This window comes from Apis mellifera, linkage group LG14, assembly GCF_003254395.2.
Source record: "Apis mellifera strain DH4 linkage group LG14, Amel_HAv3.1, whole genome shotgun sequence".
NCBI lineage: Eukaryota > Metazoa > Arthropoda > Insecta > Hymenoptera > Apidae > Apis > Apis mellifera.
The window spans coordinates 793,185-815,374 of record NC_037651.1 but is presented as its reverse complement, the minus strand read 5'-3'; the positions used below and the strand labels follow the sequence as shown (position 1 = coordinate 815,374).

General features: G+C 19.8%; 1 protein-coding gene across 2 annotated transcripts in view; it reads left to right on the top strand.

The window, feature by feature from the left end:
• The window catches only part of LOC725840 (lachesin-like), a 179,032-nt gene that overhangs the window by 114,244 nt on the left and 42,598 nt on the right, over nt 1–22,190 (top strand). For both annotated transcript variants that reach the window (XM_026445143.1, XM_026445142.1), the window contains 2 exons: nt 4,220–4,326; nt 16,561–16,746. In XM_026445143.1, coding sequence (XP_026300928.1) covers nt 4,220–4,326; nt 16,561–16,746 — 293 coding nt within the window. The remainder of the gene's footprint in view (nt 1–4,219; nt 4,327–16,560; nt 16,747–22,190) is intronic.

The window sequence follows — 22,190 nt, the reverse complement described above, 5'->3', positions numbered from 1 at the left end:
TAAAGAGTACCCTTTAACATCATAGGAAATGTGAGGTATTTAATATTACGTAGTATCGTGTAGACACGGTTCGTTTCTGTATCAAATTACCCTTGCGCCGCACGCCACGAAAATGAAACATGAAATTCGATGTATAACTGCACTGCAAGTACAAAGCACCTGTACTGCGACGTTTTGCATCTTCGTGCAGAATATCGTATCAACACGTATCAGGGATGTGAGTGTTCACGTTCTTTGCAAATAAATATGCGCAACAATATTAATATAATCCGTTCCCCCTGACGAATGTAAATATCAGATGGAAATTTCATCGAAATCTGTGAGTGAACGTAGCGCGAAGTAAATAACAGAAAATCAATTTCTACGTTCTTAATGTTACCGGTGATTGAAATGTTTCTTAGAATAAAATCTTCTCTATGTGTCTGCTTTCTTGAACATCAATAAGAACTGGATAAATCCAGCACCACATTTCGAGTATTATATTCATTAAGTTGTTTATGTTTGATAATTAATTATGAGATGAAAGGGAGTATTTAATGGTTTGATAATTTAAATAATAGCAGTTTATTTTATACAACAATTTGTATAAAATAACAAATTTTTTTAAGCTAGAAAGACTTTATGAGAGATTTATCAGAGATTTATCATTTTTATCACAGAAATAATTTGAAATATTATTTATTTAGTAATATTTATTATGTTTAATTTTAATTTTTAATAAAAAATGATATTTATTATGATAATACATGAGATTCATAAATTATATAATTTAATTATAAGATTCATCAAGTTTTTATTAAATGTAGTTTTTTTATAATATATCTTAGTCTTAGAAATTAATTCGATGCCTCTTTAAAGCAAAATTATTGTTTATTTAAAAAGAACTTTTATTCTTTGAAATATTCTCTATTATTTTTATAATTTTATTTGTCTCTTAAATATTTTTCAAATCTTTTAAGAAAATTTTTAATATAATTATCGATGATGTTTTTTATTTTTTAAAAGTGTATTTGTACATGAAATTAAAATGATCTCAATGGATAATAGTAAAATGAAGTCAAATTGAATTAAAAAAAAAAAATTATTTATTATTTTTTTTATCTTTTTTGTAAAATGATATCTGAAAAATTTGCACAGAAATTAAATTCTAAATCTAATAAATAATTTAATATTCGTGTTATAATATCTTAGTAATGAATATCTTAATAAAATTTAAATTCATTGTTAAAAAATTAAAGATTTTGAAATATTTTTATATTCTTTTAAAAAAAGGGACAAGAATTAACAAGGCTTTAATATTTAATACGAATTATTTACGTAAAAATAACATTTTAATAACATTTAATTTTGATACACGTTTAAATATAATGTATTATATTACAGGATGTTATCATATTGGTATAAATCAAAAAGAAAAATTCGATTGAGAAATAAATAATAAATGATATAAATGAAGTTCAACTAACTTAATAAAACATATTCGAATTTTTAATTTATTTGAAAATAATATTCTGCACAAAAAAATTATAGATTTTCTTCTTATTTCTTTATATAGATTTATTTCATTTTTCGTTTATTATATAGTTTATATCCTAGTTTAACATCATAGTATATGTATCTTATATTTTTATTCTTTTTTTAAAAAATAATTAGTTTTATCTTACCATCTATTTAAGAAATTAATTACGCTTTCAACATTTTAAATGCCATAATTACATATATCATTCTGCACATGTTGAAAAGAATTCGCATACGTTAAAGTCAAAAACAATGGTAATGCTTACGTCAGGATCACGAGATATTATTCAGTATATTTTACGAAGGGCAGGATAATGGATTCGCATAAATAAACGTGCGCATAGTGTAGGGGACGAAATGGAAAGAGGAGAAAGAGAGCAACATCATACCTACGCGAAAAATATTTGAAACGTCGTTCCGCACAACCGAGCCATTAAATAATAAATAACGATTCCGTGTTAAGTACAAAAATAATTTAACAGAAGCATTAAATGTAATATACAAGTTTGAATGTTATTCCGTTTTCGAAATAATCATTTTATTGATTCTATTATTGTATTCTTCTTGTTTATACATCGTATACTCGAATTATATTTTCGAATGCAAAAAAAAAAAAAAAAAAAAGGATATTTAAATGTTTTTGATCAAAAAGCAGTAAGTTTTTGGATAATATTATCATTCTTTCTTATATGTATCGATGGCTTAGATATAATATAATTATATATAATTATATTATTGTATCATCTTTTTTAGGAAATTTGATCAAATAGAAATCTTATTCTAGTTCTTTATACTTCATATAAAATCATATTTATATTTATTTTAAAAATTTATTGAAAATTTTTTGTTCATTGTATATTCCTAAATAATTATATATTATATTCTTTGAATCAATTTTAAAATTTTTTTTAATCAATTTTTGAATTTTTAAATCTATAGTTTTCAAAAATACTACAAAAATAGATATATATTATATAATATTCGTGCAATAAGTCATCAATGTTTTCTTCAATTCATTAGTTTAGTTATTAAATGATGTTTGATAATCAAATTAACTGGTCAAAATTAATTTTTAAATATACAAAAAAATATATATTATTAATATATCTATGTATGTGTGTAATATAATCCAAGTAACCATGTATTAAAAATCTTATACATTAAAAGTCTTATACATTAAAATCTTCTTTTTAAAGTTTATAAATTATATAAAATAAGATCTATAGATAGATAATTAATCGATAACTGATCATATCAATCAAGAGAAATATTTTTTAAGTTTATCAAGATACGTTTAAATTTCAAATTTATCATGAAAATTATCATGAATATACGATATCTTAAAACATTTACTACTTAGAATTTATTTTAAATCATTATAATAATTTTTTTGTAAACCAAACTTTGAATCAAGTGATTAATTCATATTAATATGTAATTAACGTGTAAGAAAATTAAAAAAAAAATTGATCATGAAAAAATAGTAAAAATTATTTTTTACAATTTTTTTATCTGAATTTGTAATAATAAAAAATTAATCAATATTTTTGTAAATTTATTATTATTAATTATATTATTATTATCAATTATATCAATAAATTTACATATATGCTGAAAATTTTGGTCAAAATTGATTGGTACAGAAATCAAAAAATGACAATCAAGAAATATGAAAATCTAGATTTTAAATAGAGCTAAACAAAATTCTGTTTATTAAATAAAATTATTATATTATATATAATTAATAATTCTTATTTTAAAGTATAGATATAATTTTGAAAATGAAATATTTTATTTGCATTTAAAAATAAATTTTTAAAATAGCATTTGAAAATAGTATTTTATTTAAAGAATATTAAGAATCTTTAAATATTGTCTTGAATTAATTTATTTCTTTTATTTTAAATATTAAAATGATTCAAATTCAATACATTTTTGAATATAAAGTTTTTTAATTTTTCTTTATACATATATGTACTACAGTATGTATCGAAAATCATAGTATAATTGACTGATTTTTCTTAGTACAAAAATATTTTTTATCATCATTATTTATTTATTTCCATCTCAATTTTTTTTCAGTATCTTTGAATAGAAACTCTTAGGTTTTACTAAAAATAAATCGGAAAAACATTACTTATAAAACAATACAATACTTTAAATGGGATTAAAGCATTTTATGTCATATTATAATGTTATTAAAATCTTATTAAAATAAAATATTTGAAATTTTATTATTTTAATTACCATTTTATTTAAGCCGAAGAAATTCAATAATAAAAATTAAGTAATATTTAAAATATTTATTTCAACAAATATTAATAAATTAATCTCGTATTTTAAAGGTTGATCAAATATTTTTTGTCATATAGTTATCAAATAGTTGTATGTAATAATAAGAAATACTTTTCTTTAAACTTATATTCGTCATTTAAGGGTCCTAGTTACAAAAAATACAATGATGAAAACTATTTCGCTGTCTTTATTTTTAAAATATTTTAATCTATATAATTGATTTTTCTGGTCGAATACAAAATTTTCCGTTTGCTTATGAATTTATCTCGTTTTTTGCTCCTTAGTTCGATCATTCTTCACCCAAATATGTCTGGGTTCTATAATAAATGAATGTCTCTAAACTATACTAAACAAGTTATGCAAATCTGTGAGAGTTTTTCACATGCATCGTATATATCTGTTTCAGGCGGTGCTTTCCCACCCGAATTCGCCGCCCCTATCTCGAATCTAACAGTGGCGTTAGGAAGGGACGCAACTTTTACGTGTCTGGTCAAACATTTGGGAGGTTACAGAGTAAGTTTCCCCCTATGAAAATTCATCAACCGCTGATGTATAAAATTCTTGCAACGATAGCGGAATATGTTCTTTAACCATCATTTTTACTTATTTAGCATATTTTTATTTTAATCTAACATAATGTTTCAATTATTGTGAAAAGATTGAAAATTTTGTTTTATATTAATTATAAAAAAATATTTGCATGCACGTTTATTTTTTAATAGAATAGTTTTTTATTATTATATATAGATTTTTTATAGAAATATTATTGTAATAATTAATATATTTAATTAATTAGTATTAATTATAGTATTAATTATAAATTTATCTCTTAAGAAATATAATAGGAGTTTGAGAAAAAATTTATTGTGAATCATAATTATAGAATTGTGATTGATTTTGTTTTAATATATGAATATTAAATGGATATTAATAGAATATTAATGGATATTAAAAAATTTTAAATGGAATTTAAAATGATTAAATATAATGATAATTATTATTGTAAGTGCTTTCGTCAGATTTGAATTCTCATAACTATTGAGAATTCACTTTGTTTTGTCACAATTGGCAAAGTAGAATATAATTTTTTTTCATGAATTTAGAAAATTTAGAAAATACCTACTATGACATTTAATATATATATATATATAACCTTTTTTATATACTTTATTAATAAGAATAATATATTTTATTAATAAGAATAACATATAATTTTTTTTTATTTTTTAAATTGTTTTTATATTTTTGAATTTTTCAATTGAAAGTAAATTCTATCATATTAGCAAAATAATATATAATTATATCAATAATATAATTATATCAATTACAAATTAATATATTCTTAAATTAACTAAAGAGAATAATAATATGAAAAAACATTTTATGTTTACAATTATATGTTTACAATAGGAAAAAATGTTATAAGTTATTAATTATATATGATCACATTTTGAATTGAAGAAATGTTATTCAAGCTACAGAATCGATTAAATTAGAAACATTTAATTTCAAACAAAAATATGAATTTTTATTATTTGCAATTAATTGTATTTATCTTAAAAAATAGCATAATATATATATTTAATAACTTAGGTAATTTATTTTAAATTTCAAAATTTGGAAATAAATCACATTATTAAGTTAAATTATTATTATTATTACGAATATATTGCCCAACTAAAAAATAAAAATTTCAAATTTCTTGTGAAACGTTAAAAATTAATTTTATAAAAATTATTCAATTTAATCAAAAAATTTCAAAATCTCTGTAGAATTTCAAAAGTTAATTTTGTAAAAAATATTTTTTTATATAATCTGAAAAATTAAAATCACATTTTTAATCTTATAACTTTTGATTTTCTGTTTACAATATTAAAATATACATATGATATTATTTATTATCGAGATATTATTTTTTATAATATACAGTTAAACACAAAAGTATTCATATATACCTGAACTAAATCAACAAAATTTTTTGAACAAAATATATGACAAATACATTAAATATATCAAATAAAATATTATATGCAGAACATAATAGATTATAAATTTAACATAATAGATAAAATTTTCAATTTAAATAAATTTTTTTTTTAAATGATATAAGATTTCATATTTATTGAAAATTTTATTTATTTCCAAATTTTATATTGAAAAGATTTATAACATATTATGTATAATATATTAAATATTGATATCATATTTACAATTTTATATTTACAACAAACAATATTCGACGACCATTTTTTAAGAATCGGTCGTAGCGAATTTTATATCACTCTCTTTTGTCCAAATAAAATGTCTTTGTCGACAAAACCAATTTCTCAAACAACCTGTATACCAATAAATTCCACAAGCACTCTTCTTGATTCGATATCCTTCCTGCTGCCACATCCTTATGTTTGAACACAAAAATAGAACCATTTCCCCTGTCGTATTGGATTTCATATCCGCAACCATGAAGACAATTTCATTACGCATCATCGTGATGTACTTTCCCTATAGAAAAGAAAGTATTATAAGGGGAGGAATAACAATTTGAAAAATCCCAACTTCTTTCTTTAATGAAGTCAGCGTTGAACAATATAAATTTAATTACATCTTTATCCGTGTTGCCACATTACTGGATTATTAACATTTTTCTTCAGAATTCTTAAATAGTATTATGGTATACATAATTGTTAGAGATATATTTTTCTCTTATAAGCCGATTATTTCAAACGAAATAAAGTTATTTACTCAATCAATTTAATCCAATTGAATATACATACATTTTGTCTATACATTGCATCATTTTTGTAAATAATTGTGTGTTCCAACAATACCATAAAATCGATTTAAAATAAAATATTTAAAAGATAATTAACTTTTTTTTTATTAAAAAACAATTTAAAATAAGAATCAATTTTAGAAGTCAAAACGAACATAAAAATTAATCTATAGCAATGTTATATAGTCTATAACAATCTGAGATTTATTTTTTAAATTATAATCAATTTAAATTTGCATTAGATGAAACAAAACAAGAATAAAATACAACAAAGATAAAATGTGACGATCATGTAATAGAAACAGAACAATCTCTCTTTTTTTTCCATCTCATTTTATCTAATACAAACTTCAATTGTTTATAATTGAATAAATAAACTTTAATTTTTATATACCAAGTTTCATAATTGTTTTGATCTATAGAATCAATTTTTTAAAAATATCTCACGAATATATTAATATAAAATATTAATATTCATATATTCATAAATAGTATTCTGAGAATCGATTAAACAAATGTAAAAGTTAATATATAAAAATATCGGCTAAAGCTTATTTATTAAATAATAAGCAATTTAATTTTTTAATATAGAAGATTAATTTTTTAATATAAAAGAAGATAGAGATGATAAGACATATTTTAGTCACATTTTATCTATTCCAAAATTTAATTTTTTATTATTTAATAAATATTATCCGATATTTTTATATTTTAATTCTTTATTTCAATGTTTAAAATTGATAAACTATCCAAATTATATTACTTATAACAATATTAATATATCATAAGTAAAATAATTAATTAAAAGCGCAAATCCTTTTAAAAGTATAATGTTTAATTAATTTAAAAAATAGAAGAAGAAAAATAGAAAAAATAAGAAGAAAACTCATTACAATAAAATTGCATACAATAAAATTATTTCTTTATATTTAGTTAAATATGATTTCTGAATATCATTTTATTTTACTTTAAAATACGACTATAGAATAATTTATAACAAAATTTTAAATTCAAACAGAGTTCTGCATCTATTTAATTAATTTTATTAATTAATTTCAAAAAAAAGCACTATCAAAATTTAAAGAAAAGTAGAATATAAATCTAATAAATCAAATATATCAAGTTAATTGGAATCAAATTATAAATTTCCAACATTAGAGAACATAACAACAAAAAGAAGAAATAATGAGAAAAAGATTTACAGAAGAATTAATAAAAATAATTAAAAATATTATATATAAAATTGATGACTCATTATTGTTATTATACAAAATAATTTTTTGTTTCATTAGAATTTTTTATTTTTTAATTACTTTGAATCGATTAAAAATTTAATGGTATATTTTAAATAATCTCATGAAACAGAATCTGAAATCATGCTCTTTTCCTAAATTAAATTTTCAGCGTCCAAATAATAATAAATGATAAGCTATTATAAAATCGTATATTTATTTAGATTAGATTAGGTTAAGCAAAATAGTTTACCAAATTTTAAATTGATGTGTAATAAATTCAATAGAAAATTTAACGTTTTAATTTTGATAATATTAAATATATAATACGATAAGAAATAAAAATACAATAATATAATAAAAATTATAATTACTTAATATATAGGATGATAATTAAATAAAATAACTTGATCATCTGGAATATCTTGTTTGTTTTTCTTATTAATATTAAAATGTGTTCTAAAAATTAAGAAAAATATTGATGAAAATTCTGATCGAAAATTAAAAGTAATGACTTTATAAAGTGCTTATTTTAATATTATTTCTTTTTTTGTAGATCAATGCATAAAGATCATATGAAGATAATTATCTTTTGGAATGAAATCATATATAATAATATAATATATAATTTTTAATGCGCTAGTCAATATAACTCGTTATTTTTACAAAAATTATATAATAAGTTACTTATTATATAATTATGTTGCAAAAATCATTAGAAATCACTAATCTGAATTTTATAAAAATAATTGTTGTATAAAAGATAAAGAAGAATAATTTTTTATATAATAATAATTAAATAATTAAAATAATTAAATACAATAACAATAATTTGAATCAAAAATCAAATTAAAATATCTTTTAAATTAACGAATTTTTAACATAAATAATTTAATAGTTTTTTGCAAGAAAAATATGTATCAATTACTTCATAATTTAAAATTATTTAATTAAATTTTAAAAAAAACCAAGATTCTATAAAAAAATATTTCAAGCCATCGATAATTCTGTTTTATTAAATCAAGAATGGATATTTTCAGATATTGAATTAAATTTTGTTCGATTAATAAATTCGATTAAGCAGAATATATCACTTTTGTAATAGATAGTTTTCCGAAAATACATACTAATCAGGATCATAAAATAATTGAAGTGTTTTTTTTTTTGGTTACATACTAGCCAATAAAAGTATTTGAATACTATTTTGGAAATTCCTACTAAATTCCATCTAACCTGAAGATTCTGATTTTATTGAAACTTTATTTGTATGTGGAACATAATAGATTGTGTATGGAATAATTTTTTTTTAATGGAAAAATCATTTTAGATAAAGAAATAAAATTCATTTTCAAGATTTCAGTATTTTTTTGTTTTGAATACAATTTTGTCTGGGAAATATTTGTTCAAAATTAAAAATCTAAATATTTTATATATTTAAAATTTTGGTATATTTTATTATTATTATATTAATAAAAAAAAGATAGCGTTAAGAAAAAGTTATACAATATTTAAATTATTTAAAAAAACAAAAAACAAATGGAAATCAAAAATGAATGATAAGCTATATACATATAATACAGTGGAATTTTTAATATTCGAAAACAAATTATCCGAATATTTTAATTTTTATTCAATCATTATATTTGTCTATATCTTCTATTATTACAATAAACAAATAAATTAAGTTTTAATATATATATATACATTCTTCTTCGATTTCATATTATTTTTATTATTGCAATATAATATTGATATTCTACATTGTATATCATCAAAGAGGAAATTATTATTAATTATAGTATAGTATTAATTATAAATGTTGATGAAATAAGAAATATTAAAATTAAAAAATAAAAAAATTAAAAAATAAAAATGCAGCTAAAAAGTATAATTTTAGGAAATTTATGATTAACGAATAAAAATATGATCGAAAATACGAAAAATTATTTAAGTAGTTTTAAATTTTTAAAAAAAAATTTTAATAAACAATACAAAAAAATAAATATTCTGAATTTTGCTATATCATGGTTTTTATAATACAAATCAAAAAAATAGAAATGCCAATATTTGGACTTATGCTATGCAAAAAAGCTTTTAAATTTAATCAGTAATTAAACGGAAATTCAGATTTCAAAGCAACTGGTTGGCTAACAAAATTTAAATTATATATGTCACGGTATCTGAGCATTAAATATTTCAGATGAAAAGTTTTCAGCAAATAATGCTGTGAAAGTTTTGATACTCAACTTTAATAAACTTTAATTGACCAGAAGTATTATTTGCAAAATATATATAACGCTGATAAAACAAACTTCTTTTAGAAAGAAATCTTAGTTTCTCATAAAAAAAATTAAGTTCTAATCGTAAAATTAACAAAGACTATATTATAATATTATTTTGTTTGAATGCAATTGATACCAATGCCTTCAGTATTTATTATGATAAAAATAAACAATTCAATTTTTAAAAATGTGAACATAAACACATTATTGATATACACAAATCAACAAAATGTTTGGATAAGATAAGAAATTATTTTTTGAAAAATATAATATATAATAATTATAAAAAAAGATAAATATTCGAAAATTTCTATGTTTTATATCTGTCTATTGTTCCATTAAAATCTCCAATATATTCGTATTTGATAGTAATTCCTGACGCACTGAATATTAATTAACAATACTTCAGAATTTAAATCTAACATGTATAATTTTATTATTAAATTTTATCTAACTAATTTTATAAACTATTTTTTTAATTTACTATTCAGTTATTACTTATTTTCTTTAATTACATTTCTTTATAAATTATTTTGTTTATCCTATATATAAAATTGAAAAAAGAGAAAATGTCAACAATTCTATTCTTTTTTTTGTTCAAATTTAAAAAAATTTGTTAGGAATGAAAAAAAAAAAAGAAAAAGAAAAGACAATTGGATCGAAAATAATCTAAAGAACATAGCAAAGCTAAAACGATTATTGCCTACTTTTCTTAATAGCAATTTTAATACAATATTTTCTATCACTGTTTAAAATTACGGTTTTTAAGTAGAAATGAAACGAGAGTGGATAAATTCTAAGTCGAAATAGGAACAAATTCCATCCTATAATTCTTGTTACATACAGAAAATTTTGTGGTTTACCACAACGAGTCCTGTAAAACGTGTTTCAATTTTAATGAGAGCCAAACGAACGAAAAGGTAATAAAAGGATGTTAAAAATTCAAAAGGGCGTGTTCAGGTGGTGAACACAGGTCGAAGAGTCGTGTAGCAACAAGCCTGTTCCCTCTCGTTAAGAACGCTTTGGCACGGCTATAAAGAGATAAATAATCTGGTTATGAGTGTCTAATGACATTATGCGAGAGTAAAGTGGTAACGAGCAACTGCTGCTAATTTTTCATTTGAAACTTAATGCCGAGCCACTGTAAGTCCGACGATGCGAATGAAGCGTGCATTCACAATTTCTTCCAGATTATTTCATAATTCAATATTTCTCTCTATCCAACGAATATTAGACTAGACAATTAAACTAATTATATATTATTTTGAAAATTCCATTAGGATCGTTGGAGTTCTACATTTATATTTAAATATTTAATATTAGAAAGCATTTTTCATCTGAATTTTTTTCTTCAATTGAAAAAGAATTAAAATTTTTATGGATTATAATATTCTTTAAATTGTTTAAAATAGGAAAAATTTATTAAAAAATTGTTAAAAAGAAAAATGTTAGAATATTTATATTTCAAATCACAAAATCATATTAATTTTACATGTAATGTAATTATTTCTAACTAATTATTCTTTCAATAATAGAATTAAAACATATAAACAATTAATATGATAAGAATAAGGAAAATAAATATTATATAGAGAAGAATTTTCATCTAATTATATATGATATATTAAATTAGTTTATGTTATAAATTATAGATACGATATGTACGAATGAAAAGAAATATATATCATTATGATACTTCATTTTAATTTTAATTTCTAAAATTTTAGAAATATTTTTTTTTTAATATTTACATATAAAATATAATATATAAATCGATACTTGATTAAATTAAAATACTATATTTTAAAATGTAAATTTATGAAAATTTAAATTTATTATGAAAGAATCTAAAAAAGTTATAAATTTTAATTTAATTTTTGATTGTTAATATCTAAGAAATAAATAAAAATAAAATTTTCTTTTATTTGAAGTTTTATTTCAATATTCAATATAAATTATAATTATTATCTTAATGCATTTTCTTATTTAATTTATTTTATTTAATATATTCAGAAAATAAATGACTTCTTTATTTATATATTCTAGTTTCAGAATTATAGTTCACTATTAAGATTAATAGAATATAATAATTATAATAAAGTAAACTTTGACTTGAAGATAAATTTATATTACTAATTGAAAAGTTATATTATTTTGTTTTTATTGATATAATATAATATAATATAACATATTTATTTTATATGTAATATATGATGAAACATTTGATTAATAAAGAAAATTATATTTACTATAATATATATTATAATAAACTTTCCTTTCATAATAGATTTTTAATATGTATAAAACATATATTTAAAATATATATTTTAAATAAATAACTATAAATTAAAATATTAATCTATATATTTTCAACATATATGTAGATAATATAAGTAAATAATAAGTAGTAGATAATATAAACTAACTTCTTTATGTAAAAATTATAATAAAATTTTATACAAAATAAATTGATAAAATTAATGAAAAAATATAAAAGATTTAACATAAAAGCTGAAAAAATATTATAATTCCATCTAATTAAAAGTTCTTTATTTAATACATATATTTCATCAATGAATAAGAAACAATATAGTAATATTATTGAGCTTAACCTCAAAATCCTTAACTGATTATTTTAGAAACATAACTTAAGACTTTTTAAATATAAAATCTGTTAATAAATATAAGTAAATTAAAATAGTATATATATATATATTTATTTATTTAAAAAATATAATTTTTTAATACAAAAATTTATTCATTTCAATTCTTATATAACATATATTATTTTTAAGAATTGGCTTTTATTACATTACATCCAATATAAATTTTCACACATAATTTATACACAATACATATAATTACTTTAAAAATACTTACTTTCTTTATTATTATAATGATAATTTCATACAAATAATATTATAGAATATAATATTAATAGAATAATATTAAAGATATATATATATATATATATATATATATATATATATATATATATATATATATATATATAATATTAAAGAATATAAATTTAATCGCGAAGAACATATAAATATATATAAATATTATATATTGATTGATAAAATTTCCCGCACAAACCAGCATATATCAATATTTTTCATGACCATTCGAAAAACTTCGAGTACTTTCACAAAATAAATTTAAAAATGGTACATGAAGAAAATTATAGTATAAAATGTTATGATTATTTTTATTTTTGATTTGAAAGACAAATGTTTGTATTAAAGGTATTATAAATTATATTTATTTTTTATTTTATATTAATTTGAATTTCTTACTTATAATTTTTAACAATTATAATCTGTTATTTTTATTGTGTTTTTTATGTTTAATTGTTACTTTTCGCAATTATAGATTTTTTATATAATTTTTATTTTTCTTAATTTAATTTATATTTTTTTTTCTCTTTTTTCTTTATTACTAATTAAAATTCTATTTAAATAAATATGAATATAATATTCTGAAATTATATAAAATATTTAAAACTTTTTTAGCAAATTAGTTTTATGACATATATAGGTATAATGCCAATTAGATATAATATCATTAATTTCATTAATAACAAAATATTTTCAAATTTGCTTCTTTTGTTGATCATTATTAAATATTTTTGAATTATATTTTTCTAAAGAACATCAAATTGCTATATTATTTATTTATTAATAAATAATAAAAACTCATATTCAATTTTAATAAAAAATTAATAATTTATAAATAATTTTTAAATAATAATTAATTAATATTTTCAATCAATAATAAATGAATGATTATTAATATTTATAAATATAATAGAATATTGATTATTGTATGATATTTCATTCAAATAATTTATAAAATGAATCATGTATGTATGTATAATTAATACACTATAACACACTGATTGTATTCTAGTATCCTATATCGATATAAAAATATTAATTTAATTTTTATAATAATACATTCTCTTATTAAATATTTTCCTATCTAATAAACATCCATATTTGAAAATTATTTATTAATATTTGAAAATTAAAAAATTTTAAAAAATTAAAAATTTTTTTTAATTGTTTTTTCGATTCATTCATAAAATTAATTCTTTTTAATTGATTATCCGAATAAATTTGTTTCATCAATTAATTAAATCAATTATTGAACGATTTATTGCTCTCACAATAATATAAGATTCAATTAATCTCATCAATAATATGCATTATCCGATATATATTTTGCTCTAAGATTATTTTTTTAAACTATATGTGATAAGGAATTTTGCAATGCTGAAGAGGCACAATCTCGTTGCTAGCCGTCTGCATTTGATTGTACACACGGTAGGAATAAATTTCAATTACATCTTTCCGGGAACGAGAGCCACTTTCCAAAAACAATTTCGAACACCATTACGACATCTCTCGAGCACACCCGGTAACCCCTTTTCTATTAATACAAGCGTTTCTCGAGATCCTCTGTACTACGCCTCTGCGACTTCGCGAGATTTGGAATATTGTAAGGAAAATGCAAATATCGTTCCGAAGTTTGGCTAAGGAGATAGAAGACGCGTACGCGCCGCCTATACGTGTCTCTCCGGCCGTGGCATAGGTATCCGGCTTGTTTGTATTCCGTATTCGGCCTGTCTATAGGGAAATTGCGGTGTTCTCGACCGTCGAAATCCATGAACACAACCCTGCCCTCTGATCGTCCTCGTTTGCTCCGTGTGCTGCCGTCTCATTAACCCTTTCGATCTGACCGGGGGACTTACTCTTGACTAACAGGCTCAATCTGCGTGGCTGTAGTAAATTGCTCGCTAAATTGAATTAGCCGCTTCAAAAACTTGACACCATGGACACATCGTGATTTCATTGCTACTTAAACGCTGTTTCATGGGCGATTCTTCTAGTTGGATAGCTATACAGAAATACATCTGATAACTGAGACGAACTATGATTTTAAATAATTAATGGAATTATTATATAATAGAAGAAATAGAAAAAAAAGTGACAAAGAATAATTTTGCATTGATTGATTCTATGATCCGTTAAAGTTACAAAATTTAATTACGCATTCTTTCTTATTAAATAAAATTTTACAATTTTTTTTTTTTTTGCATAATTGATTTCTCGTATGATTTTGTATATAAAAGATTTGTAGGAAAGTCATTGAATTTGACATGATTAAAACTTAAGATTTTTCGAAATGTTTCGTTTAATTTTGAATATTTTTAATAAATATTATTATTCAATTATATATATTCAAACATTCCATATATTTTTTTCATTTATTACATCGCTTTCAAATATAACTTTATAAGATTATAATAATAATAAAATAATATAAATTAATATAAATGTTATAAATATATTTTATTAATCAATAAATTCATATAATCCAACATCTTTAATTTGATATTTTAATCATTACTAAACTCTCTTGAACTTTTCTCCTTGTAAGATTAAAGATTAAATTTTTCAAGAAATTATTAAAAAAGATTATATTTTTCAAGAAATTAAAATGGTTTTTAAATAAGAATGTTATATTAAAAATTTCGAAATTTTAATTTTTAGTTAAAAATCTTAAGTGATTCATACTATATATATAGACTTTTAGCCAAAATTAATTGATTTGATATTGAGAAGAAACATGATTCTTAGATATTATATAAAAGTATATTTTTATAGAAAATTGATAGAATATGGAACATAAACAGAATTTTGTTTTGTTATTATAATATATTTTATAAGCATATTTTTTATTTTGCATAATGCATATGTTATAATATGTATATGTTTAATTAATATTTGTAAGATTAAATATTGATTATTAGTAATCAGAATATTTAATTGATTTTTATATTAATTCCATAATTAAAATAGAAATCATAGAGATAAGAAGGATATAGAAAAATATATAACATAAAATATAATATGAAAATAAGTAATATTTCAATTTCTTCTATAGCAATTTCAGATTTTATAATTGTTTAATTTAAAAGATCTGTTGAAAAACTATAATTTATTTCATAGCTTCCTTAGAATATTTATTTTAATATATTACATAAAATATTATATTTTTTCTATTTAATTTGTTGAAATTTTTATAAAGTTTTTTAAAGTTTTAAAATTTGATAGAATTATAAAATAATATTTCTTAAAAGAAACAAAATTAAAATTTGAATTTTGATCTTATTTATGAATGAAAAACATCTTATCAGAATTTTTAAAAATCTCCTTAAAATTTTTAAATTTGTTAGCATTACAAAATATTATTTGCAAAAAAATAAAAAATTAAAATTAAAATTTTTTTTATTTAATTTTTTTATGAAATGAATTAATAATTTACTTTTTGAAAGTTTTAAATATATTAAAATATTGATCATATAATAGATAAAATATACATCATACAATATAGAATATTCATCTCAATATTTTATCGTTGAATTTCTAATAGTAAATAAATATTTTTATAGGTTGGCTGGCTAAAAGTGGAAAGTAAGGCAATTCAAGCAATCCACGATCACGTAATAACTCACAATAATAGAGTCTCAGTATCTCATAGTGATCATACCATGTGGAATCTTCATATAAAGAATGTACAACAAGAAGACGAAGGACTCTATATGTGCCAGATTAATACAGATCCAATGAAAAGTCAAGTAAGTTCTTACTATTATTATTTCAAAATTATTTTAAATTTTAAACTATTAAATGTTGCAATTATAAATTTTTTAGTTTTCCTAAATTTAAAAGTTTTGAATAATTGATAATTAATGGCAAAAATTATGAATAATAGTTTATAATAAATTAGTTTTATTGTAACTCTGGAATATTAAAAAAACATTTATTAAATAATTATAAATAATTTATTAAACGTCATGAAAGATTAATATTCTTTAATTAAAATTTTCTAGTCTTAGATATTATTGAAATAAAAAATAATGATTAAAATAATGATTAAAATAATATATTATTTTGTGACTAAATATTATTTGAAACAATCATATGTTATTTAATCATATTTTATTTGTTATTTATTCATTATATATAAATGATTTTTTTTTAATCATTTTATTATTTCATTTTCAAATAATTCTTTTATTTTATTTTTTATTTGAACAATGTCAAATAATTTCTCAAATATTTGAATTCTATTATATCTTTCTATTCTATTATACTATATTCTATTATACTTTTGTGACGAGATTTTTTTCGTTTGCTATATTAATTAAATTATGAATATCTTTCTAACATTGTAAAAGTTCTCAAATTACATTGTAAAGTTGTAAAATTCAATCATTTATAATATTGGACAAATAAAAGTTAATTCATTTAAATAAAATAATTAGTATATTCATTATAATAATAATCCGTTATTTCAAGTTGTTATTTTTTATTTTACTTCAAATGAGTATAATATTTATATAATATTTATATATCTAATACTTTTAATTACTTTTATATATGAATGATACTTGATGACTCAAAAGAAACGAGGCTATTTGTTTAGGCGCAAATGGCTATCAGAGGAGTTTGGTTACTTGCTGTTTCGAACGTTTTCAGTAACTAAGCGGTTGGAATCAGAGCTTTCTGCGCACAGTTTAGCTGGTAGGACGAATCGTGGTAAGCCAAGAAACTTGGCGAAATAACTAATTGGAAACGGTACCACCGACACTATTTAGATCGATAAAGTTCTAGAATGCATATCGGTTTCGGAGAGCATCAATTCCAATTAGGCACCTCTCTCTACGATCTTTTACACGATATCAAATTCCTTTATTATGAGTAGATAAATCTATACATATATGTATTTCATATTCATTGTTATGTAAAATAACAGAATTATGAGAAAACTATTAAAAAGATATATAAATAATTTTAAATATTACAAAAGAGACAATTGATAAAAATTTAAAAAAAATATCTTTACTTTTCTAAAAAAAATAACTTTTGTGAAATTTTTAGAAAATTAATTTTAATGCTTTTTATCAATTTTAATGATAAAAAATTAATTAAATTATAATTTTTTATTAATTTTTATAATTTAATCCTATTATGCTTTTCACTTATATTATGTATTTGTATCTCTTTGAGTTATAAAAAAAGAATTATAACTTTTATGAACATTATATATAATTAAAATTATTCATATATTATGTATTATATAAATTTATTATGTATGTATTTATATAAACGTAAATTTCATTTCAGTTCATATAGATATGATGAAAAACAGTTAAATAATACAAAATAAAAGAAAATTATATTTTCTTATATATATTTTTTTCTTTTTTATTTCAGTAAATTTTTTTTATTTTGAGAATATCCAATAAATATTAGATTTTTTTATCATATCTGTATTGTCATGTATTCTTTAAAGTAACTTTAAATAATTTTAAATTATTTTTTTAATTATTATTATTACTTTAAATTAAAATATTTATAAAATAGTATTTTGAATAATTTCTATTTTAGCTCATTTTATAAATTTTGAAATTAATTAATTTTTGTATATCTCAGAATTAACGATTTTTTATATGTATCACTTTTCTAGCAAATTAATGATAAAGAAATCTTTTTTTACAATCATAGAAAATTTTTTTAAATTTTTATAAGAAAAATAGATATTAAATTATTTTATTTCTATAATTATTATTCGATACTTTATTTATCATTTATAAAGATATCTGCATATTTTTTATTTTAAATTTTTATTATATATTTATTTATAGAATTATTTATATTATGCAATATTAATTGAAGTATTCAATTTCATAAGACAAATTATTTGATAAGACAAATTATCAACGTAAATAATTATTTAATTTCTAATGATTGGCATGATGATAGTTGTTGTGCTATTAGCTAAAATATGGAAATTTGCCAGTATTATCTACGGTGTTACAATCTCTGCAAGGTATCGAAGGCATTTCTCCAGAAGCTCGTAGAAGCACAGCATACCAGGAAACTTAACAAGCCGTCTTTGCCAGTTCAGGAATGCCAGTTCTCGCTCGTGAACACTTTCGAAATAATACTTAGGCTTCAATCATTTTCTCCCTAACGAAGGATAAGCTCTATTAGATGTTAGTTAACCATCTCTTGCATTTTGATTAACAAATAATTACTGAAATCCATTATAAGTCTTTCTGAATCCATTATATAGAATGAATAAAATAACTTTATCAACTCCAAAATAAAATATCTGCATTATTTTTAATAATATTAAAAATTACTTTTTTTCGGAGAAAATATTATAATTGTTATTAATGTTGTTATTAACTTTTATGCAAATAGATATATTAAAGTTTACATAAAGATCAAATTTTTTTTAAATAGAATTATGTAATTTTTAAAACATTAATTGATGCAACATATCTTTATTTTAAATATTTTTATGAATTAAAATAATAATAATTTCTTTTCAAGAAGAATTATTATTTTAAGAAATTTTTTAATTTTAAAATTTATTGTAAAACTTGTTATATAAAAGATATAAATATATTGTTTTTATTATTTTCTATAAATTTTTGCAAAATACAAATTATAATATTACCTAAATTAATTAAGTTTCTATTGAAAATAGAATTATTATTTTTTTGTAAAAAACAAAATGTTATTCAATTATTGTACATATAAATAATCCATTTAAAAAGAATGGTCACTTTCATATAACTTCTGTAAAAAGAAATGATTAATATGTCTGTATTCTATATTATTTAATTTCTATTTAAAATATTTTTTTCTATCACAAAAACCAAATAAAACCAATAAGATATTTAAGAGAAATCATTTGAAATCATTTTGTTTACTTTGTATAAATATCAACTAAATCAAATCATACAACCAATCATTCTCAACCAATTTCTTAAAATTTTATTAATTTCCAATTCCTTAAATGATAAACAAATTCTTCTTTCATTATCCAAATAATAAAAATACTTTAAGAAATAAAAATACAATCAATTCTTCGTTGCATTCTTATTAAAATTTTAAATTTTAAGATTTTTAGAATCTAAGATTTTCTTAAAATTTTGGAATTTATATGAAATTAATAGATAGTTTTTTATTAAATTCGTTAAATTACAACGTTTTTTCAATAATTTTAACAAATAATAAATTATTTTATGGTATGTAAAATCATACAATCGTTGGCATTTATGCTAAATGAAGTTAAATTCTATTATCTATGGTTTGTGGCTATGAGAACAATGATCTGCAATGCAAGCATAAAAATTTATATTTTATCTATTCCATCAAGTTTCTCTATTTCAGACGCGTGGAAAGCAAATAACCTTGTATAAAATTGACGAGGAACGAGACAACCTATTTTTCCACGTTAAAAATTTCAACGCACTCATAAACACAGCATTCATGGTAGAATGAAATTTCACTCTTAGAAAAAAAAACACAATGCAATTCAAATAAAAAGAATCGAAAAAAAAAAAAAAGAATATTGATCTTTAACATCTATCCATAATTGGTGCCAATATCATATTCTATAGTTTTTCTCGAAAGTAAAATGTAAAAACGTCTTATATGTTATATATTTCAATATTTTATATTTTTTTCTTAAATTTTATTTTTAATAAAAATTAAAAAAATTAATGTATTATAGTTTAGCGTGAACTTATTATTTATAAACAATTTACAATTTATATTTGAAGACATCCATATTCTTTATAAAATTTATAAACAATATTGAACAATTATTCATTTTATAAGCTCATTTTTCGTAATCTAATTAAGAATATTAAAAAAAATTAAATAATTAAAGATATTAAAAAAATCAAAAAATAAAACTATATAATGCTATATATATACTATATATATTATATATATACTATATATAAAAATCTATAATAAAATTTATATAGGTATAATTTAATCATTTAAAAAATATAAAAATATATTAATAATAAATATTAAATAATATTATTTTATTTTTTATTGTTACCTATAAAAAAAGTCAGTTTCATTTGATTAATTTTTTATAAAAATTATTTCTATAATAAAATTATGTTTCTATTTAAATTTATAAAAGCATGGACTCGACTATGTCTTTTCAATATTTTATTTTCTAATAAACTTTCGTAATAATAATATTTTATCAGTTTGACTAAAATTTTGTAAAAATTTAAAATTTAATTTAATTTTTAAAAATTTTTCAAAAATAATATATAAAAATATTTAGTTATTCTAATTAATCAGATTTATTATATTTTAAATTCTTCTATATTAATAATTCTATATTACTATTTTATAATTTATTAGTTATTAGATTATAATTTAAAATTTTTTTAAAATAATTTTTAAAAATTACATTAAAAAGATTGTACATATTCAAACTATTTTATTTTCAAACCTATAATTGAAAAGATTTCTTTTTAATCAATCTAAAAGATTATATTTCAATTTAATTTTATTACAAATATAATGCATGTTTCATGAACATCATTTTATATAAAATTTTTTTTCGTTTAAAAATCTTTTTCAAATTTTTCCATAATTAAATTCTTCACTGCTGTAATCTTTCATTATAACTTTTTGCATTTTCCGGTAAAAATATGCTTCTAAAAGTAAAACCTAGTAAGTTATTCTTCTCCGTTGAAGTTTTCCATTTTTGTTTAATAGACGTGAATATATCAAATTGTTCGAGTATAAAATTGATCATAAGTACCATTCCCTGTGACTTTTGCGTCACAAATGACTCCCCGTATATCACGTTCCTTTCGTACATTTCAATCGTACCAGATCCAGAGAAAAATTCTATATTCTCCGTAGGTGCGAGAAAGAAGGAAAGTAGAGGTGCTTAACGAGCTATTTTCTCTAAAGCACAAATGTCACTTTTCATTCCTTCGACTTTCAACCAACCAACTCTTACCCTAGTAGCATCGAACATGGTTGTGCTATACGTACACACACTCGGCAAAGTATATGACCCTCTTCTACCCCATCCTTTTACCTTCGTCTTGCCTCGGTAAAGTGTGATACGGTGCGAGATAGAGTCGAATTTCTCTTTGAGATCTAATTTTCCGACGTTTCAGATTGAATCCAATCCCCATCACACCTGTCCAGGAATCTCCTCTTTCTCTTTCTCTCTATG